A 24,065-nucleotide genomic window follows, 5' to 3' on the forward strand; every position below is an offset into this window, starting at 1 on the left:
ATACCTCTAACTCTTTAGTAAAACTTACTTTCTTTAAAAGTAAAGTGCTATACAATTTTTTCAGGAGGGAAAAAAATGAAATTCCTATATAATAGGGAATTTTCATTTTTTTTTTGAAAGAGAGAGAGAGAGAGAGAGAGAAAGAGGGAGAGAATGAACAGGGGAGGGGCACAAAGAGAGGGGGACAGAGAATCCGAAGCAGGCTCTGTGCTAACAGCAGAGAGCCTGATGTGGGGCTCAAACTCATGGTTGTAAAATCATGACCTGAGCCAAAGTCGGATGCTTAACCTACTGAGCCACCCAGGTGTTTGCTTCTTTAAGTTTTGTTTTGTTTTGTTTTGTTTTGTTTTGTTTTGTTTTGTTTTTTGAGAGAGAGAGAGAGAGAGAACATAATAGGACATTTTTGAAAAGTATTCTTCATATGTTCTTAGATTCTATAGTTTTCCATCCCAAATGCACGATGAGTTTGCTGATGCAAAATAATTTCAAGACAACTAAGGTTGAGTTTGAATACTCATTCTAACTTCTGATTTTTTTGCTAAGATGGATGTTTGTGCTTATTTATTTACATCCATGCTATATTTCTTTTTTTTTTTTAGTTTTTTTAACACTTTTTTTGAGAGACAGGAAAAGAGCATGAGTGGGGAAGGGGCAGAGAAAGAAGGAGACACAGAATCCGAAGCAGGCTCCAGGCTCTGAGCTATCAGCACAGAGCCCGATGTGGGGCTCGAACCCACAAACCGTGAGATCATGACCTGAGCCAAAGTCGGACGCTTAACCAGGAGTCACCCCCACGCCCCTATCCATGCTATATTTCTAAGAAACATGATTTGATAGTGATTTTTACCAAAATAATGTTTCTTCTTACCATTTATGCAGTACATTTTGAGTACTTAAATGTCATAATTTCAATATCATAATATGCAGAAGACTTTAACAATGGGGATTTATGATAATAGTTTATGGTGTAATAACTATGGAATGAAAAATAAGAGAGAATATGAAACTATTATTGATTAAGGTGGGAAATTAGATTTGTGATAGATTTGAGGTAAAGAAAAATAGGAATTATGATAAGTAACTGTTAAGATACAATTTTTTTAATGTTTTTTAATGTTTATTTTTGAGAGGGGGGTGGTAGGGGCAGAGAGAGAGGGAGACACAGAATCCGAAGCAGGCTCCAGGCTCTGAGCTTTCAGCACAGAGCCCAATGCGGGGCTCAAACCCACAAGCTGTGAGATCATGACGTGAGCTGAAGTCAGACACTTAACCGACTGAGCCACCCAGGCACCCCAAGATACAATTTTCGGTTCTTATCTACGTCCCTTGAATTTTCTCTTTGACCTTTTTTGTCACTTGTTTTTGTGGGAAAGGTATTTTTGGTTATCGTTATTGCTACAAAATTTAGTTGGCAAGGCCCCTAGAGCAGTTTCTTCTTGCCAGTGTTGTTAATGAGGAAATAATCCCAAGTATCAGGTTGGTATGCCAAGGAGGTCAGTAACAAGCCATTCTGAAGTTATTAAAGAGGGAAAGTGAATATTGTAAATCTTGTAATATTGTAAGCTCACCCAGAAAAAGTAAGTAGAAGTCTATTTCAAGCTTCTACAATCATAACCAATGTTATAGCATGAAAGGAGATAAGGTCTTTAAATATTTTTAAATGTTTTTTAATGTTTATTTATTTTTGAGAGAGAGAGAGAGAGAGAGAGAGAGAGAGACAGAGCATGAGAGGCGGAAGGGCAGAGAGAGAAGGAGTCACAGAATCCGGGTTATTTAGGCAGGTGTGGGTGGAATCTAAGTGTTCCACAGGTGGCGGTGAGCCCAGCGTCCTCCTACACCGCCATCTTCCTCCCTAGAATCCAGGAGTCACAGAATCGGAAGCAGGCTCCAGGCTCTGAGCTGTCAGCACAGAGCCCCACGCGGGGCTTGAACTCACGGACTGTGAGATCATGACCTGAGCTGAAGTAGGACGCTTAACTGACTGAGCCACCCAGGCGCCCCAGGTCTTTAAATTTTTAACATAAGAATTACTCTTTTTCTTCCTCTACTCCAAAACGTGCACACAGGCGCCCCCACAGCTCTACACATGCTTTGATGTACTCTGGTTGAAAAGAATTTATTTTTTTAATGATTATTTATAATTGAGGGAGAGAGAGAGAGACTGTGAGCACACAAGCTGGAGGGGGCGGTGGTGGGGGGGGTGGCGGTGGACAGAGAACCTGGTGCGTGGGTCAAACACATGAACCGTGAGATCACGACCTGAGCCAAAGTTGGAAGCTTAACCGAATAAGCCACCCAGGTTACCCCCCCCCCAAATTAATATTTTACTCACCTTGGAAGATCAATACCTCTTTTTCCCCTCACTTAGTCTCAAGGGATGTCATGATACTGGAACTGATAATGATATTTTTTTAATAGAAGTAATCCCACCAATATCAAGATGGCAGTACTTTGGGGCACCTGAGTGGCTCAGTCACTTGAGTGTCCCACTCTTGATTTCGGCTCAGGTCATGATCCCAAAGTGGTGGGATGGAGCCCCACGTTGAACTCTGCACTGAGCAAGGAGCATGCTTGGGATTCTCTCTCTTTCTCCTTCTACCCCTCTCCCCTGCTCACGTTCTGTCTCTCTAAAATAAAACAAAGTAAGATAAGATAAAATGAAATATTTTTTAAAACATGGCATCACTTTGAGGATAGTAAATTAGTTTAGTATTAGAATAAGAATAGGGCAGACTCGGGGCGCCTGGGTGGCGCAGTCGGTTAGGCGTCCGACTTCAGCCAGGTCACGATCTCGCGGTCCGGGAGTTCCAGCCCCGCGTCAGGCTCTGGGCTGATGGCTCAGAGCCTGGAGCCTGTTTCCGATTCTGTGTCTCCCTCTCTCTCTGCCCCTCGCCCGTTCATGCTCTGTCTCTCTCTGTCCCAAAAAATAAATAAACGTTGAAAAAAAAAATTTTAAAAAAAAAAGAATAGGGCAGACTCCATAAAGCAAAACTTCACAAAGATCTTTGTTACTACTAATTTAAAAATATTTATGTCTTCATTTATTTTGGATCAAATCTTTAAGAATAAAGTTCTGCCATTGATTGCCTACTTACTAAAGAAGCTTAGGCAATAGTACAATTTGCATAGCATCAAAATTTATCTATCACAATCATGTTTGCTGATCAGAAACTTGGCAGAAGCCATAGAGCAAAGTCCTTTGTTTACTTTGATTAGATTCTGATGGAGTGAACATGCTAAATGTATCTTTATAACCCCCACTCCCCAGGTACAGATACCCTTAATACCCTTACCTTTTATTCCAAAATGTCCAATTTGGAACATTCAAGTCAAATGTGATGGGCAAATCAAATAGGTTGGGTCACAGAAGTATAACCAGTGTTCTGAAGACATTTTTTACTATCCAGTCACATAAGTGGTTCAGGTTTAGATAAGATTGGAACTGCTTTTTAGAGTGTTTATCAGGTAGCAAAGAGAATTTCCTAAAAGGGTTATAAGTACTACAGAAAACCCACTGAAAGAAATAGACAAGAAACCAATTGAGATATAGTTGGCCCCAGTTTGCCTTTTCATTTTGGCAGACCAGATATAGTAACAGATGAAGTGTTGTCAGTATCATTTACCTGTTCACCCCATTGGCAGTTCTTACCACTGAGCTATTTCATACCAGTTATCATCCGGAGTGAATATGACCTATTTAATTATATCCTTTTACTATAATCATGTAAGGTGGTAGTAGAGGTTGAAAATTCTCATAAATTGGGGCACCTGCCTGGCTCAGTCAGAAGAGCATACGACTCTTGATCTCTGGGTCGTTGAGTTCAGTCCCCACATTGGATGTAGAGCTTACTGAAATAAATAAACCATTAAAAAAATTCTCAAATTAAAAATATTTAGTATAAAAAAGTCTATTTCCTATAGTGGGTTCATGTCTCAGATTTCAACTATGTTACCTCTGTAGCTATTACATCTGGAAATGAGAATTTTAGAGATTATTCTAAAATAAATAATTATTTGTTTATTTTTTTTGATGTTTATTTATTTTTGAGACAGAGCATGAATTGGGGGAAGGTCAGAGAGAGAGGGAGACACAGAATCCGGGCTCCAGGCTCTGAGCTGTCAGCACAGAGCCCGACGCGGGGCTCAAACTCACGGACCGTGAGATCGTGACCTGAGCCGAAGTTGGACTCTTAACCGACTGAGCCACCCATGAGTCCCAAAAATAAATAATTATTAATCATAAAATAGGTTGCAATAGCAACCCATTCTGCCAATAAGCTGCTGTCCACCCACGTTGCTGTAAAGAAAAATTTGCTAGGAATGGGTGTCTTTTTATTAAGGTTATCTCATTGGAGTTCAACATGATTTTTAAATAATCTCAAAATAATTTTATCTATGAAATATTTTAAAATATGGGTGAATTAGTATAGAATGGTTAAAGAATGACCTCAATATTTTATAGAGTAGGAAAAAAACTTTTCCTCCTCTGTCCTGTTAGATTTTTTTGCCTGGGACCTGCAAATTAAACTGACTAATGACAGGGGCGCCTGGGTGGCGCAGTCGGTTAAGCGTCCGACTTCAGCCAGGTCACGATCTCGCGGTCCGTGAGTTCCAGCCCCGCGTCGGGCTCTGGGCTGATGGCTCAGAGCCTGGAGCCTGTTTCCGATTCTGTGTCTCCCTCTCTCTCTGCCCCTCCCCCGTTCATGCTCTGTCTCTCTCTGTCCCAAAAATAAATAAACGTTGAAAAAAAAAATTTAAACTAATGACAGATTAACAGAAGAAAATATACATTTTATTCTATGTTAGCATTTTAATTTTTATCTGCACAGAGGCCTTCAAAGAAAAGAAGTGAAGACAAGACCCAAAGAGGTAGTTAGACGTGGAAGCTTATATACCATTTTAACAAAGGACAGTAAATTGTAGAGAAGTGACAAGATAAAGGAAAGGGGTTGGGGCTTCTAGGCTGTGAATTGTGGAAAAGTAAACATATGGGGGAAAATAATGGAAGATAAAGGTTATTTTAGTAAGGTGTGTTTGTGCAAACCATCTTAATGTCAGTTTTCTTTTTTCTCCAATGATAAGGGTGTTCTTCTCCTGGTATGGAAGAGGAGATGAAGAACACCTTTACAAAGGGAAGTTTATGTCCTGCTTTTAGGCAGATCAGGGAACAGCCAAAGGTCTTTCTATGTTTACTCCTTCTTAATTACCTTCAGCTCAAAATAATCCTTATGCCAAAGTGGCATATTTTGGGTTGGCATTTTATGATCCCCTTCAGTTTTGAAGTCTATTGTAAGCATCAGAACTCAGCACATACATATATACAGTTATGTTTTATTTGTCTTCTTTAAATGTTCCCTAAATTTTGAGTATTTTTACTTTCTATGTATTCCAATTGTATGTATCAATTAAAATTAATATATCCATACAATGTTATTAATGTAATTATATATATTATGATTACATATAATATACATTATTAGGACAATTGTATAATTATAGTCATATAATTGAGTCTGTATACATGTATGTGTGTGTATATATATATATATATATATAACATATATGTGTATATATATATATATAATAAAGTAGAACTTTATTTTATTGATAATTCTTAACTATAAAATTTTAAGACAAATGGATAAAGGTCATACAACTACACCATGAACTTTTTGAAATCAGACTCTCATGTTTGTTTATTTATCCCTAACATTTGATATAGTATACATACCCATACATTTGATAGAGTATACATACCCATAGGCATCCATTAAATCCTCATTAAATAATCCATATCTATAAAAATGAATTCCTCCCATTTTCTATTTTAAAGTCTGATTGGTGATATTTAGGACAACAATATAATGTGGTAAAATTCCAGAGTACATTCTTCTGAACTATCTATGGACACTTCATTGAAAATAAACTGGTGGCAAACTAAATTAACATATTAGGTACTTTTGTGACTATTAAATATAAAAGACCTTTCAGTGATTGCTAATATATGTTACATTTAAAGGGTAGTTTAGATGTGCCTCTATTTCAGATAGTGGTTTTTAATGCAGGTAGAAAAAGCCAAAATAAGTGGTATACTCATAATAACTAATTAAGCCTAAGTGCACTCTAATGTCATAGTATAGCAATAGGTACATTACAATGAAATACTACTTTCATAAGGAAATACTGTCTCCGATGAATTATACACAGAGAGAACTGTGATTTGGCAATTTAGAGGAACATTCTAATTATATGGAAACAGTATTTCCTTATCTGTTTTGCCTGTGGCTAGGTTTATCAAGTATTTTATTTTACCTGGAATTGCTATTTAAAGATCTCCATAAGTGCTTTAAGTATAAAAACAAACTGTATTACATTTTACTACTTATCACTTTATTTTTTAAAAAAAGAATACTTTGTTGTGAAAATTTTACTTCTCAATCATAAAATAAAAATAAAGACTTTCCAGTTCCTTTCCCCTATGGTATTAAATAAAAAATAAGCAAAGAAATTTTTTTAAAAATCTGATATCCTGTCTTTTTGAACTTAAACCTTTACAAGAAAATAGGCTCTCAAAATTTGGACAGATACTACTTACTCAAGCCACAATGAACAAGTCTCTTGGTTCGAACATTCTGAACCAAGGTGTCAGCCCATTCTTTCCAATACTGACACTGAGAAAAGTATCACTGATTATCAATTCATGGTGTTAGATATTCCTGTTTTTCAAAAAGAAAAACCTAAATCTGAACACACATTTAAAAGGTGAGCCTCCAGATAATAATGTTAAACAAATTTTTTTAAAGCACACAAACCGGTTCTACTCTCCTGAGAACTCTACAGTGTTGTTTGGATGTCTGCACTTGGTGACCTTTGTTATCTGCTAGCAGTTTAAGACCAGTAGTCAGTAGCTTTGCCCTTAAATTTCCCCTCAATCTCAATGATAATGGAATAGATAGAACCAAATTTTCCCGTAGAACCCAGAAGTAGAAAAGTACTGGGAAGCTGGGAAGCTTAAGCACTTCTTATTTCCATTTTCACATATTTTCTTCTCTTTCATTCATTAAGGAAAAGATTTTTGTCACCTATTTTGAATTCAAACTTAATCATTCTCTCGCAAATGTTTGTGCCTATGTCCTTACCATATAATCTAACTCTCAGGCATTTGATTCAAGGATCATCAGCTATTCCTAGCAGGTACACTATTAGAAGCCTGATTACATTTCTGAAACTTATGTTTCTAGAATCTCTATTTCTGCTAATTATCTGGATAATCCTTAGGAGATTTTTAAATTTATGAAACAAAAAGGAAAGGAAATATCCTCCTCAGTAATTGCTACATAAATACAATCTGTGAAGAGCTTTGCATAGGAGGTGGATCCAGACTGGAATAAGTCATTTTATACATGACTCAACATGGTATCGCATCTGGGTTCACCTTTCTGATCTCTCAAGGGGTTTAGTAACAGTAAAACAGAATCTGTTTCTTTTTATACAGCTAGGCTGGTGGCCTCACAATTGAAGGTTTCAGTGATGAGTGGAAGTTCAATAAATATTTGTTAAGTAATATATCAAAAAGAAATATTACTGATGTGCTTGAAGCAGCATAGATGCAGGTGTGTTGCTGTTGTTTCAAAGTATAATTGTTTAAAAACTTGCTAAATAGTGAAGTTTATTTTAAGAGCAGGAAGTAGGGAATATTTTTTAAATTTGTCTAATGTTTATTCATTTTTTGTGTGTGACAGAGAGAGAGAGAGAGTGCGAGCAGGAGAGGGGCAGAGAGAGAGGGAGACACAGAATCTGAAGCAGGCTGCAGGCTCAGAGCTATCAGCACAGAGCCTTACCCGGGGCTCAAACCCATAGACCGCGAGAGCATGACCTGAGCCGAAGTTAGACACTTAACTGGCTGAGCCCTCCCAAGAGCCCTGGGGATATTTTTATAGTTAGGGTACTGGCCAAAAACAAACAAACAAACAAACAAACAAACAAACAAACACCAATCAAGAACCATGTAATTTAAGGTTTTTTTTTTTTTTACAAGAACATGTAATTTCCACCTACTCTTTAAAAAACAAGAATAAAAATAGTCTCATTATAGTAAATTAGTTTTAACTGGTTTGAATATTTTGACTATTTGGGGATAAATGAAGTTGTCAGCTGCAAAGAAGAGTAGAAATAGGGAGAGAGAGAAAGCCCCACAAAAGTACAAAGGGAAAGAAAAGGAAATACTGTTGAGAATCAGAAAAGGACTTGAAAAAGTTAAAGTATGAGATTTACAGAAGTCCAAGATAGGCCTATGTGGAGCAGTATCATTTATGAAGTGGGTTCATTTTGTATTTTAGAGATTTCATGTAGATTAACCATGTACTAGTCCATCATAACTGATCTGCCTGCCGTTGCTTCTTATACTGGAGATTCAGAATGCACAGATGTACAGTTCATTCAGTGGGCTGGAATCTGGAAGTATCTTTATAGTTGTTCTGTTTGCCTCAAAAATTAAAATAAGCTATTTGACACTACATAAAATTTAAGTTTTAAAGAATTTATTCAAGCCGTTTTCCAAATCTTCCTGTGTTCTCTGTAGACCAAGACATTTGCATCCAGTTCCTCAGCAAAAACCTTAAAGTTGTTTGAGCTTTGATACACAGTGTTATAGTTGTAGAACTTATGACTTACAGACTACTTGTATATGCAGTACAAAATTGCCATTACTCAAACAGCCCTACCAACAGTATAGCCCATCCCTCTGCCTGTCCTGAAGCAGGAGGTCACAAACTACACTGGGTACAAGAATCACCAGGGTTGCTTCCTTAAAACACAGGTTCTTGAGTTCCATAGTTGCATACCCAGAAATTCTGATACAGTAGATTAGGTGTAGGGCCCAGAAATCTGTGTTTAATAAGCAAATCTCCACCCCTAAGATTTGGTAGCCAATGGTCCTGACCACGGCTAGTTGAATAAACATCTTGCCCTAAGGAGTTATCTTTTATGCTAATGTATACTGACTGGGAACTAGCTGTAGCCATTTGTTTTTGTTTTGTTTTTTGTTTTGTTTTGTTTTGTTTTGTTTTGTTTTGTTTTGTTTTGTTTTGTTTTAGAGAGGGGAGGGCAGAAGGAAAGAAAGAGAGAAAGAATCCCAAGCCAAGCCCAACATGGGGGCTTGATCCCGACCGTGGGATCATGACTTGAGCCAAAATCAACCGAGTCAGCCAGGTGGTCCTATAACCATTTGAAGTAGCCATCCTTCTTCCCCCACCATCCTGCACTGTGGCAAGGTGCTCCCATGAGGTGTTTCCAGTATCTGGGAGTAGATTTCAGCAATCCTATAGAAACAATGTCACAAATGTAACCAAATGTGACTTAATTACCAGGACTCTGGTTCAGGTTTAGTGTGAACTAAATTTAACTATTAGTTAGGTGCACAAGGAAATTGAACCTGTCATGTAACACTGTTTCTGAGGGGGAAAGAAGGATGTGTTCAAAACAACAACTTGGAAACTGTTTGAATTGCATAGACAAATTAAGAACAGTTTAAATTTGGAAATGACCTTGTGCTCAAGGTTAGATTGCCTCTGATTTTGCTGTTTGCAATTCCATGACCTAACATAATAAAGTGAAACAAGCCAAAGTTAGTGTTCCAGTACTATAATTTCTACAAATTGTAGTATTGTCTTTTCTTTCATTTGATCTACATGATTACTTACTTCCAAGGCCCTTTTCTGCAAAAGAAGGGTATGATATGATAAAATAAAAATTAGTTCTTCTGGGGCGCCTGGGTGGCTCAGTCAGTTAAGCATCTGACTCTTGATCTCAGCTCACGTCTTGACCTCAGAGTCACGAGTTCAGGCTCATGCTGGGTGTGAAGCCTACTTAAAAAAAATAGCTGTATTCTGTTATCTAGATACTGTGATATGGGCAACATGTGCCCTTCCCATTCTAAGGGAGGTAATAATGAGCAACATGCTTTATCTGTTCCCTCTCCCACTTTGTTCCTTCTTCTTAATATAACTCAAAAAAGGATGCTATAGGATTCTGGAGATAAAAATCTGCCTCAGGCTAGAAAGAAAAAATATGGCTGATTTGTGCCTGATGATAATATTTGGATTCCCCAAAACCCAAAATAAAATGAACTAAAAAAGACTACAGTTTATGTTATCCTTATTGTTCTTAGTTTCCCAGGTCACTCAGAAATTTTGGTCTTTTGTTGTTTCTTAATTCCTTGGCATGTGGCTAATGCTCAGGTGTAAAGTCACCATTTCATCGTGTTTACCCTGTTAGAGCTTTTCATTTCTCTCCACTTTGTATTGGTCAGCATGCAGCCTCCTCATTGGAGCCATACTGATGAACACATGTAGCATATATATTAGGGCAGTTAGGTAGAAGGCAGACCAGAAAATTTTTCCTCATGCTTCTTGATTGGATGAATTCGAGGAAAGATCTCATATAGAAATACAGTTGAATTTTCTTGAAAGACTGATCATTTTAAATGTGTATGGAGCATACTTTTACCCTAAACTTTTCTGATTACAATTATATATGTGCATATACAAGTATAGAAGTGGGAAAAGATGTATCTGCGCTGTGTATTATTTTGTATACATAAGATTGGCATTTCCAAATAACCAAGCGTAAAAACAAAAATTGTCCCATTTATGGCCAAGTAGACTTGCATGCCAACAGAAAGACATGATAGTATTAAAACCATATGCAATTCTAGCCATTTTTTTCTCTTTTCTCTTCATGGGTATTGCATGATGGTATTTCTAATACAAATACTAATGTGCTTTGGAAATAATAATGGCACTCGCAGGTCTTTCATCATATTGTATCACTGCTTTATCATATTAGGCTAATACACTGCGAGAGTTGGTAGAACCTCTCCATGCCAAATCGGATCCACTTCTGTTGGCACTCAACCCATTGGACTCACAGATTGATAAGCTAATGTTTAGAGAATTTAGATCGGAGAGAGTCGGCACGGCGCAGACTCAACATCAACCTCTTGCAAGCAACTAAAATGGCCTCGTCCTTGCTGTTTATAACAGAAAAATGACTTTTAAAAAAGGTTAGATCATCAAGTGTTTTGGATTGGGGGCCTCCCTAAAGGGATATTAAGAGGGGCAGGCCACTCTTAAGAAGAATGCAAGCTTCCTACACTGGGACTAGCGTAAGATCAAAGCCTATCAAGATGGAGCACAGTGACAGAAAACTGCCGTTTCTATGGGAGAACAGAAGGGGAAGGGTACTGACCGGGGAAGGGCTGTGTGTCGTGACACCTCAGTTGTGTTCTCCTGACACCAGGAAAGGAGAGGGATCAGCTCCGATAACTAGACAACCCTGGCTATTTAACGGACTCTTTGGTGGCCTCTTTAAGACAAAGCGAGGAAGCAAATTCTGTGTATTAAGTGTATTTTGCATTTTTAAAACTTGACGTGCTGTATTGTACTAAATTAAGTGTAATCTATTAAGGCAAGGTATACACAACCTGCTCTGAAATTTACTATGTTTATTCTATTATAAAGTGTATTCAGGTGCAACACAGAGACTGCTTTCGGTGACACTAATGAAGAAAATTCCTCATGCCAGGCTTTATTAGATTCCTCAGCTAAAATCCTAACTTTCTCCTTATTTCTTGGCACTTGTATACAAATGGTGTTGCCTCATAGGACAGGCATGAGCTATTCTTTTTCTGTAAAATTTTCCAAATCTATAGGCTGTGGTTCTCACTTTTGAAAAAGTATTTTGTCTGGATGTCTTTCGAATTAGCTGCAGATATTATTTAATACTATGTAACTGGGTCCCTATGGCTCAATAATGCTTATTTTTCTTCTGTAGTGGATGTGAAATTTCCTTAATTTAGTTGGATTAAGACACTCTGTAATAATTTCAATGCTAATTAATGGATATTTCATACTGTGCAATGAACAAATAATTTAACATTGTATTTGGAAATGTTTTTTTTTCCTTCCTGTCACCGCAGTGTGTGGTATTGCATAATGTGAATACCTGTAAACATATAAATTACTTAAAAATAAAAATATGACCAATTGGTATCAAATCTTTTTAGATAGCTAAATAATTTGCTAAGTATGCTTGATAGTAAATATCTTTCCAAAGAGGAGAAATCTATGCTTCTTTCCCACAAATGGAATTTGTGTTGTGAATAAAATCACATTGATCTGCCTTACACTTGCCTCTGTGCTCTAACCATTTTAATGTGTTTTTTAAGTATATGTAAAAATGATGGTTGTGGTATGAAGAAATCCATTGAAAAGCTTTTTGTTGGCATCTAATATTAGTGGGATTTTCTTGGGTCATTCTCTCTGTTTAAGTCATGGTAAATTGTTATGATAAGAAAAATTTTAGTTTTTTCTCGTTAAGGAATATGGTGACTCCACATTGATTTTTTAATATAATCATCTCTTAGCTTTGGTTTTAAACTGTCCCCTTTATGAATTCCCATCTGAGAGTAAGGTACTTTGACCTACATGTCTCTACTAGTTAAATTTTCTATATCCTATGGGCAAATCTATAATCTGTCATTTATGTTTGTGATTGTCCTTCAAAGAACCTTCCTTTTGGATCAATATATCAATGCCAAGGACACCAAGATTTTGCCATCTGTACTATTCGTCATAAAAACTACTGTAGTGCCCTGAAAATTTGACCACTGTCATATTTGTGGCAGTAAACCACACAATTTGGCAGAAATTACATGCTTAGAGAATGAAGTGTAGAATAAACTTCAGTTCTGTCTCTTTTGTCACATCTTTTAGGAAGTAAGCTTTCATGTTGTGCAGAAGGGATTGACTGACACTAATATGGGCTATACTTAATTCTGATGAAGCACAAGGTCATTCTTGCAGGAATAGGCTTCACATGTTCTTTAAAAAGAGGATTCACTCGAGCTGTTCTTTTAAAAGAAAGTTTTTCTCACTTGAAATCATTTTTTTCATCATTATTATTGTGCCTAAAAGAATATAAATTACTTCTAATTATGAAAAGGATGGTGGGGTACAGAGCAACAAGTAAAAGCCAGCTTTTAATATCTTCTGCCTTTTTTTTTCTGATATAACAAACTGCCCTCCCTCCAGTTTTACAATGCTAGACATAACTAGTGGACTTATATAAAAACATGAATTAAGAGATCTAATATTTAATTATAAGACAATTCAAATTACAGTGCAAACTCCTGAATACATAATCATCTTTAGCATAAAACCTAGAAGCATTAAACCTGTCTACATTGAACCCATTAAACGTTTAATTGTCACCTACATATAAAGAAGTTGTTTATTATGGCGTGGTAGTAAATTAGTATTCACAGAAAATACTCCCGAGTCTCAATGCAAATGTTAATTGCCCTTCATGACAAGAATAGTACTCCACATACGTGACGCCCTCAGCCTGGAAGCCTCAGAGCACTCTGCGGCTGTACAAGAACGAATGCCTCTCACATCTGACTGGTGACTAATGCTGCTATGTCCAGCCTGCTCTCTCACTTGTGACTTAGCTTTTCCCAGCTTTCTGCATTACCCCGCTGTGTTGCGGAAGGAACAACTGTTTCCACGAGAACATCATTGTCCAATTTTAAAAGAGCACGGTTCCCTTCCAAAACATGTACCAGAACTGATTATCTGTTGTTGGCTTGGTTCTTCAAGAGCCCAGTTAGTATATGCATTTCATTTTGTTTTATTTTTATTTTTTACTCTCTTACAACATTGCCATTGCACGGTCAGGGAAACGGTAAGGACACCAGCATGAAATTTTAGGTCTCCAAGTCTATATTATGCTCTCCTTAACGTTCACCAAAGAAACATGAAGGAAATTATACAATAGACTGTCAGAAAAATTACACAGTCACCTGATAGGGAGCCCTCTTTGGAGTACTTCACTTTAAACGTTGGGTGCAAAAGGCACTGTGCCAGGTAGAAGAATGGGGAATGCAAATGAGAGGGAGGTGTATTCTGCTCCGGGAAAGTCACAGTCTGTCTCTGAAGGAGAGTACATGCAGTCCCATTAAGGTTCAGGAAGAAAAAACATTGGAATTTCTCCCCAGGTTTTATAATTCGTCCTTTCGAATTTATTTTCTGTGTCTTTTTTATAACATGCATATCTATTAATATACAGTAATACATATATGTAGGTTATCAACAATAGAAGTGTTTTAACTGGTAAAGATGCACAATGAAAAAAGTTTGGAAACCACTGAGCATGAATGTAGGGAAATACGTCGACCCAAAGACCTTTCAGTGTATGAGAAATGCATTATCATCTGCTAATAAGCCACTCGCAAGAAAGTTCCAACAACGTATTATTTTGCGTTAGCTAATATTTTTCCTTGAACTTTTCTTTATCACCACCTGGAAGTCACATGCCACCTGAGACCGCCGGACAGTGAGCTGTTGTGATACCACATTCCTAGAGTCACCATATTTCATAGTGTAGTTAGAGTATAAATGAGACAATAGGGGGTCTTCTTTCAACCCTACCAAGTAGGACACAGCCAGAAATGACCCCCCCAAACACAGAATACAAGTTTAATCCATCAGTGACTTTATTGTGATCCTCAAATCTATCAATGAAATTTTATATCGGAAAGAGGAAATTTATATGTTCACTTTGCTTTTAATAAAAGTGGAAGAGTATGTCATCTGACACAGGATCAATTTGCATATTGTAAAATAACCACAAATAAAATTTGGGAGGGAATTTATTCCTGCCGTAGACCCAGAATTCCTGAGTAAATTGGATACAAATTAAAATTCCATTGTAGCAGCTGATACACTTCCTCATTAGGAATTGCAGAAGGTTCCTATGCGCATCCTGTGGTTTGCATGAGGTCTTCTGCACTCTGCCAACTTTCAGAAAACATTCTGTCAAATTGCAAAAGAGCTGGTTTTCCGCCAGTGCTCCAAATGGCTGAACTGATACACTGAAGGCAAGTCCATTGGGAAGCCGAAGTCAACAACTTCTTGCCTCATCTTCAAAAGCAAGCCTCTTCTAGAATAAGAAAAGCCAAAGTTGAAAAAAGAGAAACCAGAAGAGAAGTGAGGAGATGAAGAGGGCAAAACGAGAAGAAAATAAAGGTGCTTTCATATTTTCAGCTGCAACAGTAGCTCCAATTGACTTAATTGCTATTCATCTGAGAAAAAAAAATCAAGGAAACCAATTGAAAATTATAAAAGAAAATAAAGGTCTGTTTTTGTCTTGAATGTTGAGTTCTGTGTTGTTTTGACTGTTGAGCACAGTGAATCAGATTTATAATGTGACTTTGCTCCTCACCCCCGTCCTTTAACAATAAAAGGACTCTTTGTCTGGTCTTAAAATGTTAAGTAATTGGTGGCATTTGTGGTAGCCTGGCATCTCAATCCCTCATCCTTTCTCATCCCACTGCTCTGTCTTGTGGTGTTGCATATGTGTATGACGTGTATGGACTGGGGGGAGGGGAGCCTTACTTATCTCTAATAGGAGCCGCACTATTCCCTTAATATACTTGGAAATGTTTCTGTGTTCCGTCTCATTGTGATTCCTTGTTCAAATGTGCTGCCCAAAGATAAATCTATATTCAATTCTTCTTAACAGCTGTCAAACCAGATTCTTCGCAAAATTATGTTGTCCTTTGCTTAAATGCTTTTTCCCCCTTAACAGCAAGAAGGGGGAAAAAAACTTTCCATTTTTATTTATTTAATAGCTGTGTTTGTCACTTTTTAATATGAAATCTTTATTTACCCTTCTTAAAGTAAAACCACATTGAAATTTTACCAAAAAAAATCAGTTCCCTAGCCCAGTATTCCACAAACTTTAAGAACTGGGGAGAAAGAATACTGGGTAAGAATGTTGTTAAAGAAAATATATATGTGCTATAGTATTAGCTACTATGGAAGGTTATTGTATAATAAAAATTTACTCTATAAAATGTAAAAATACTTATTCCTCCCTTAAATCCTGAAACTCTCATCTGAATCCCTTTTTTTCTTCATATTCTTTCAAAAACTGAAAAACTAATACTACAGTAGGCCACCTGATACATTGACTACTGTAATTCACATAAGTCAGGCCTTCCATCCCCCCCTCACCCCAGCTGTACGAAATTACATCTGGCTTTAGATGCAGTCTTGCCCTGAGGCAAAAAGAATGAGGACTACTAACTAATTCCTTGGGGTCCTTTCCTGGCCTGTGATTTTATGAAATGGAATTATGCTGTTCAAATATATCCTTGTTTTTACAACTCCCATTTAGTTACTCTGAATGACCTTATGATTTTGTGCCTTCCTGGCTCCAAACCATTCTCAGTCATAATTCCCCATATTACTTTCATCTTGTTCTTAACCCACAAAGCAATTCCCTCCTTTTCGCAGTCCTCCACTCACCCATCCCTCGAAATCCTCTAGGTGTTGCAGACATTCAAGGATGAGCCAACAGAGAATTAAAAAGCTGTTGTTTAAAGGGGCTTTTGTATTTTCATAGTTTTAATTTAGGTACATGATTAGGAAGTTAAAAATTCGTTATAGAGGAATTAATGATAGCATGTGCTGATGATAACAAGGAACTTTCTAATGGAAAGACTCAATAACCATACCTACCATTAGTTGCTAACCTCAGCAGTAGCGCCAAAATTTGAGTATGAAACTGAAATGAAGCTATTTTTTAACCCTAAAGGTGATCCTTTCAAGTTAAGGTACTGTGTTTATGGACTTTGGGGGCACTTTAGGTACACTCTCAAACATTTTTTTAGAATGCTCCTTTTTAAGGAATCCTCACAAATTCATCAACACCTACTGTTAAATACACAGTTGAAATGAACACTGGCAAAATTGGCAGTGTAGAATTCTTGTTAAAATCATGGATTCTGGAGCCAGACTACCCAGTTGCAATTCTGGCTCCACCATTTACACTTCCTAAGTATGTCCTTGAGCAAGGTGCTTCCCTGCTGTAAAATGAAAACCAAATACATCTACTCTCAGTATTGTGAAAATTAAAAGAGATCATGAATGTTAATCATTTACCCTTCTTTCCAGCACATACAAGTGTTAACTAGTATTGTTATCAATTAGCAATTAGAGAGTCCATTTTTTTTTAACTAGGTCAGCAAACCTAAAATATTCATATGGACCATGGTAGAATGAACAACATTCCATATTTACTCCTTGAGCCAATATAATTAGTATTCCTCAAATAGGATTCTTTGGCTCTCTATTAAAGGATATGTGATATAGCCCTAATCCTGTCTACCACTCAAAGCAAAATCCAAGTTTATCTTTATCATTGTTGAGAAAGATATGACATCAATATTCAGGCAATTAAAGAAGAAGATGGGAGTTTGATTTATTCAGATAGATCTAGTTCCTTTCCTGAACCAGTCTCTAATTTATTTTCTCAAAAATATTTAATTGCAGTATTTTCCTCCCAGATATTACAAATGCTACGTAGCTTCTCTTAGTATGTGCCAGATTTTTCCTTACATTTGCACATAAACATATTCTCATATTTCATTTTAATTAAAGCAATATTTTTAATGGTAATATATGATAATTTACTGTATTTACAATGCGGCAGGCATTACTATGGCAGTCACATGAAACCTAATGATCTTCTATGGTACACTATTGGAAGATTTTTATAATCAAATATACTCCAGTGAATGCCATTCCATCTTATGCAGTCTGGAAAAATGTAAAAACCAGCTCATTCAGTATTGCTAAACCAGGAGAGCTCTATTAATCAGCACTTCTGTGCTTCTCAGTATAATGATAAGGGATATTCACTAATGTGTCAAAATATTAAATTATGTGCAGGATTGTTTCTGTGTTGTGTACCTTTTGTACTCTATCTTTGAACTTAATGGACTCAAGATATGTATGGTGATTTGCTATTAAGAGATATTTTGTTAATCAAACATCTTATTATTTGACCATTTTAAAAATTTTACCCACTATAACTAGCAGCTGTGGGTTTTTTTTTTAATGTAATAGAGTGTTTTCCCAATCATTCATTATTCTGTTTCTCAAATGGTTTGGATTTTTTTTTTAGTAGATTTTTGGAGTATCCGATAAGTGTTCATTACACCAGATTCATTTCTCTCTTTTTTCGCACATTGCAGGTGAAAGTAGGGAAGAAAAGTTAGGAGATTCATTGCAAGATTTATACAGGGCATTGGAGCAAGCCAGTCTGTCACCACTGGGAGAACATCGCATTTCAACCAAGATGGAATACAAGCTATCATTTATAAAGAGATGTAATGACCCTGTGATGAATGAAAAACTACACAGGCTGAGAATTCTCAAAAGCACTTTAAAGGTAAGATATGAAATGGAAAGAGAAATTCCTTTCAAGATATTCATTCTTGAAGTGAGTGGATTACCAGATACTCTAAATGAAGAAATACTAAATGGGGAGGTGGAGTGGACAGCAAGTAAACAGGAAGAACCTGAAACTGAGCTGTTCCTATAGGGTAGTAAGTGCATAAAGAGGAAGTAACCTTAACTTTTCATTATCATATCAAAGCATTGGCTAAATGTTATTTGACTTAATTCTCAGAGAAAACAGGATGTAATTAAATTTTTTTCAAAAATGTGAGGCTGGTGTTATTCCTCGGTCTTTCATTTTCCTAAGATAAATTTGCCATGTAGTTATTAATATAGTTATTAAAAGAACACAGCATGCATGCAGAATGCAATAGTGGGCACTAAAAGGCTTTGAGATATTTGGTGCCTATCTCCTGCAGCACATTTGGAGTGAAGCCACAGTGATTCATGTTCCATATAGAAATTTTATAATTGTTCTGTTTACGCTATCAGTTCCCAGCTCACATGTTACTTTCTTATTCTGCATTTCCGTAAGTGCTTACATTATCTCCAGTCTCTTTATTATCCCACCCCCATAGTGGGGAGGAGGTAGTGGAGAGAGAGGAGCAGAGAGGCAGGAAATTGAAGGAGGCAGAAAACAGAGCCCCCTCACTGTGAGTGTATATGAGGGGACAGGGCCTGCTGTACAAAAACTCTCCATAAGCAGGCCTTGCGCCCTTGAAAAATCAAAAACAGAAAAGAACTACCATACAGAGTATGTAGTACAGTAATCTCAGGAAACAAAAGGTCAGAGGGCTCCTTTGGGAAATATTTCAGATCCATAGTATACTGCTGAGGTTTTGTGATTTTAAAGCATAGATGAGTACGAAAGAGAGAAACAAAATAGAAAATGCATGATTTGAAAAAGTTTCCAGAAGCAAGCAGCCAAGTTTTCAGAGTAAATTAGCTTTCAGTTGGTATTCATGCAAACACTACTGGAAATCCGTGGGACAACTTAATAGCCTTTTGGTAACTAAGAGCAGAATTTTAAAAAGAGCTATAATATTCATAAGAATAATTCTGCTAACCAGCCCTACTCCAAAGATAACCCCACCCTCCCACCTTATAGAGCACCCCACCCCATTCAGATCCAAACTGTCTAGTTGCGAAAGCAGACAGGCATTTTGAAGCAGTTCGGGCTTACATATTTTAAAGACCTGCTTCTGTCTTTCTTTCTAAGCACCTCACCCCTGTCTTTTACGCTCTGGATTCCCTAAAAATGTTTACTTCCAGTAGCAAAGAGTTTGAGCTCCTGCCAGTGTTCAGTTCATTGAGTATTGGTGCATCACTAGGTATGTGACGCTGTGCTCCACTCTCTGGGGTAAAGATGATGAAAAGTCGGTGTAAAAAAATGCCCCTCATTGATAAAACCAAACTAAGAAGCCCTATACTTTTCAGTGTGGGAAATTAACAGAGAATGCAAATCTCCCATTAGGGAAGGATAACTGCCCAAGCAACCTTGGATGTGTGTAGTCCCTAGAATTGTCTCCCATCCAGCTACTAACCAGGCCCGACCCTGCTTAGCTTCCGAGATCAGACGAGATCGGGCGCGTTCAGGGTGGTATGGCCATAGATTGTGTAGTCCCTGGAATTGTAACAGACCTGCCTCCCCAAGCACAGGACGACTCCCAACATCCTTGGCTGCAGCCCCATTGTCCCCACCTGGAACTGGAACAACTGCTTAGGCACCTTGCTATCTTTCCTTCCCAGCTCTCCCTACCCACCTCCTGAAGAACATTCCCTAGACTTCCCTATCTCTTCCTTGAGCCCTTAAAAGACAGGCCTTACGGGGTGCCTGGGGGACTCAGTCGGTTGAGCTTCTGACTTCGGCTCAAATCATGATCTCATGGTTTGTGGGATAGAGCCCCCGGTCCCGCTTTGTGCTGACAGCGTGGAGCCTGCTTCAGATTCTCTGTCCCCCTCTCTCTCTGTCCCTACCCTGCTTGTGCTCTCTCCCTCTCTAAAATAAACATTTTCCACTATATGTCAAACTAGAATATAAATTTTAAAAATAAATAAAATTTAAAACAAATTAGAAAAATATAAATAAAAATAAACATTTTATTTTAAATTTTTTAATGTTTATTTTTGAGAAAGAGAGTTGGGGGGAGCAGAGAGAGAGAGAGACACAGAATCTGAAGCAGCCTCCAGGCTCTGAGCTGTCAGTACAGAGTCCAACCCGGGGCTCGAACTCACTAACCTCAAGATCATGACCTGAGCTGAAGTCCAACGCTTTAACCAACTGAGCCACCCAGGTGTTCCAATAAATGCTTGAAAAAAAATTTTTTTAAAGACAAGCCTCAGCTTCTCAGACTGTCTCACTCCCTCATCTTCCATCCCCCTTCCCACCCGGAAGACTCACTTCTCCCACAGGTGATAGCTGTGCTGTACTGAGTTCTCTCATAATGGAGCTCATTCTTCAGCTGAGAACCGGCCCCAGCTGAGAAGGGAGGGCTACTTTGCATCGCAGACCCCCATTGCTACAGGAAAGCAGTCATGATGTTCATACAACAAGAATTATGTATTTGTAGTGACAGAAGGGCCATGCCTTCTCTCATACAAGGATGAGGAGCTAACCATCTGGCAGGAGAGACAGAACAGTGCAAGACTAACTCAAGACAGAATGTGAGAGAAGTCCACTCAGTGGCACTGATAAAGTGTCAGGAGGACATAAATGAGGGAGAAAACCTTTTTTTCCCATTGTTGAAGGAAAGCTTTAAGAAATGAGAGGCATTTGAACCGGCTCTCAAAGAATGAGGAAGGTTTCCATAGGCAGAGACAGGAAACAAGACTGGCCAAGATTAAAAATTTAACCACACACAGTGGGCAATACAGGCATACCTTGGGTGTAGAAAAAAGTACACTAGGACTTGATTATAAATAGCTGGGTTTGAGCAAACCATAACTGTGTCATATGGGCTTCTTAATATTTACATATTAACTTTTTATTTTAAACTTGAACAAAAGTCTGTACCCAACTTAACTGTTGAATCCTTTTGCTTTTCAGGCCAGAGAAGGGGAAGTAGCCATTATTGATAAAGTCCTAGACAATCCAGACTTGACATCTAAAGAATTCCAACAATGGAAGCAGATGTACCTCGATCTTTTCTTGGATATCTGTCAAAACACCACCTCAAATGACCCATTAAGTATTTCTTCTGAAGTAGATGTAATCACTTCCTCTCTTGCACACACTCACTCATACATTGAAACTCATGTGTAAGTGTATTCTGCCCTCTGGCCATCTGGTACCTTTTGGTACTTTGAATAAGTATATGAGGTAGTTTTATATCAGTGTGTGGGACACTTGACAAGCTATACTTTAATGTTACCAAACTACATGAAACAAACCATATATGGTCATTATACCACTGTCTTTAATGAGCATTTGTATATTTTATATGCAATTAGTGCTCAGCTTATGTTTACCATGTGCAAAATCAACTGTCTTCAATGACTTAAAATTAACTTTTGCAAATAACTCTGAAGACAGGTGGTCTTCAAGTAGTAAAACCACAAAAAGGCAGTTTTCTATATAAGGTCATCTTTTCTCCCTTTAAGTTAATTTTATATAAACAAGACTTCAAAAGTAAATCACACTTTTTCAGGTGCAGACATCCTTGTGGGTGGGAAAGAATTTAAACCTTTTTTATATTTATTAAAATGTTCTAAGAATTTTCTTAAACATTGCACAAAGTTTAATGCTGTAGTTTTATTTTTGTGAAATGTAGATGTGCATACAAGAGTTAAGCAAAATAGAAGAGCATCAACATAAGAAAAGTTCAGGTATCTAATATTCGTCTTAATAGTCTATTAACTTGTGAAAGCTGGTTAATGGAAGTATTATTCCAAATCTATGGGGACACTTAATGGTGTATCAGGGCAAAGCTTTGTAAGATGTTTTTGTAACTAAGACCAAAATTGAAGATAGAGCTGCTTTATTTTCTTGGTTTAAATCTTCCTTTATTTTTGTAGTGATGAAATGCTGATTGTGTACAGAGGAATTTGAGAGTGGATTTTTTTAAAACACAGCTAATTCACCCAGAAAGGCAGCTAAGATATATATATATATATATATATATATATATATATATATATATATATATATATAATTTTAGCCCAAACTCATGTTTTTAAACTCCAGCTCCTAAAAAACAAGGTATAAACTGAAATGACTCAACTTTCCAGTTATTTTTCCAATTTTCCCCCTAGTCCATTAATTAAGCTTACATAATTATACTTCAAGCAGGGGAGTAAAATATGTTTAGTTACAGGCTGGTGTGTGTTCTAATATGAAAACAATGTTGAAAAATAAAAATGTGCCTCTCTCCTGAGGAGCAAGAGGATGATGGTCATTCAGAGATATATTACAATGAACTACATGAGAGAAAGAATTTATAGAGGTTCTTCCTAGCTTCATGAATTGTTCTGTAGAGTGGATGAAGTCTACGAAAAAGTACTCTTCACATATTTCCATTTATAAGTATCTCATTTTTGAAAGTGATCACAGCATGATAATGACTGTGCTGCTTTTTAGTGTCTGGCTGCATAACGTACAAGTCACAATTTGCTGTTTTTTTAGGAGGAGGAAGGGGCCCTCCTTTACTATTCTATATCCTAAATCTACTTCTAATCAGCTTTATACTGTTGCCTGTACAGCTCAGTGAATGTACTTTCATCTCTAAGAGTTCAGATATATGCCAGTGAATATTTTTTGCTGTAGGGGAGGAAGTAAAAACTCCACAGCAGGGATCATTTTCTTTGCTTTTGAAATCAACATTGAATCACTATCGTTTTGCAGACTTTGCACACTGTACAGGAGAGTGGCCTTTCTACAGCACATTTTCAGTAATCCTATATTTAGTCAAAATGGATGAGAAATCATGTATTAATGTTTGTATGGAATTTGGGGTCTAGTGTAATATTTTTATCATTTAAAAAAACTATTTGTAAAAACATTTATTTACTGCATGGATATTGACGTACATTAAATTTGTGGAATTTTGTATATGTAAAAAAACAAAAACCTCTTGTCCTAAAATGAAGTGTGCTTGTTACAGGTGTTTAGACTTGTTGATGTTTACTAGACCAAATGTGTACATTCACTTAAAAATATCTGTACCTGATGGATGTGTCATGGATACAGCAGCAAGGTTGTACCCTGTAAACAACGAGCAGTTGATGGAAAGACTAGTTGTGTTGCTACTAAGCAGCTTTTACCTTTGTAAAGTCAGCTCTGTTGTTTTAAATGGTAAAAATTAAACTAATGAATTTTAAAAGACTCGTGACTAGCTTAGCATGAAAGAGACCTTTTAACACTATATTTATCTGTACATTTTATTGCATTAGTTTCAAATCTAGGAGAGAGGCAGCACTGTAAACTGAAGTGAAATAAATTTAGCTCTTAATGAATCCTTACAAAGCACCTACTTTATTCATGCAGAGTTCCTCACCACATTTCTTTGAGACCTAATCACAGAGCCATCTTCCCCCTACCCCCTTCCCTAGTTACCAGTTCTAACTTTGCCATTCCACTGGTGGTATAAGCCAGAAGCAGCAGCTGTTCAGTGTATGCAAGTATGTTTTCTGAGACCCTGCAAAATCAAGCTGGTTTCCCACTTAACTGCCACAAACTTGAAAATTTCACATACTCCTCTTTCCTTCCTCTGTTGATTCTTGGGAAGTTGGGGGGGGGGGGGTGCACCACCAAAAATAAGTTAT

At 37.2% G+C, this 24,065-nt stretch overlaps 1 protein-coding gene across 4 annotated transcripts in view; it reads left to right on the forward strand.

Annotated features, from left to right (window-relative positions):
- CNKSR2 (connector enhancer of kinase suppressor of Ras 2) overlaps positions 1-23,756 on the forward strand; it is a 293,610-nt gene extending 269,854 nt beyond the window's left edge. For all 4 annotated transcript variants that reach the window (XM_047845020.1, XM_047845018.1, XM_047845021.1 and 1 more), the window contains 2 exons: positions 18,101-18,297; positions 21,352-23,756. In XM_047845020.1, coding sequence (XP_047700976.1) covers positions 18,101-18,297; positions 21,352-21,567 — 413 coding nt within the window. In that variant the 3' untranslated portion in view covers positions 21,568-23,756. The remainder of the gene's footprint in view (positions 1-18,100; positions 18,298-21,351) is intronic.
- The last annotated feature ends 309 nt before the right edge of the window (positions 23,757-24,065 follow it).

This window comes from Prionailurus viverrinus, chromosome X (genome assembly GCF_022837055.1).
Source record: "Prionailurus viverrinus isolate Anna chromosome X, UM_Priviv_1.0, whole genome shotgun sequence".
Classification (NCBI taxonomy): Eukaryota; Metazoa; Chordata; class Mammalia; order Carnivora; family Felidae; genus Prionailurus; species Prionailurus viverrinus.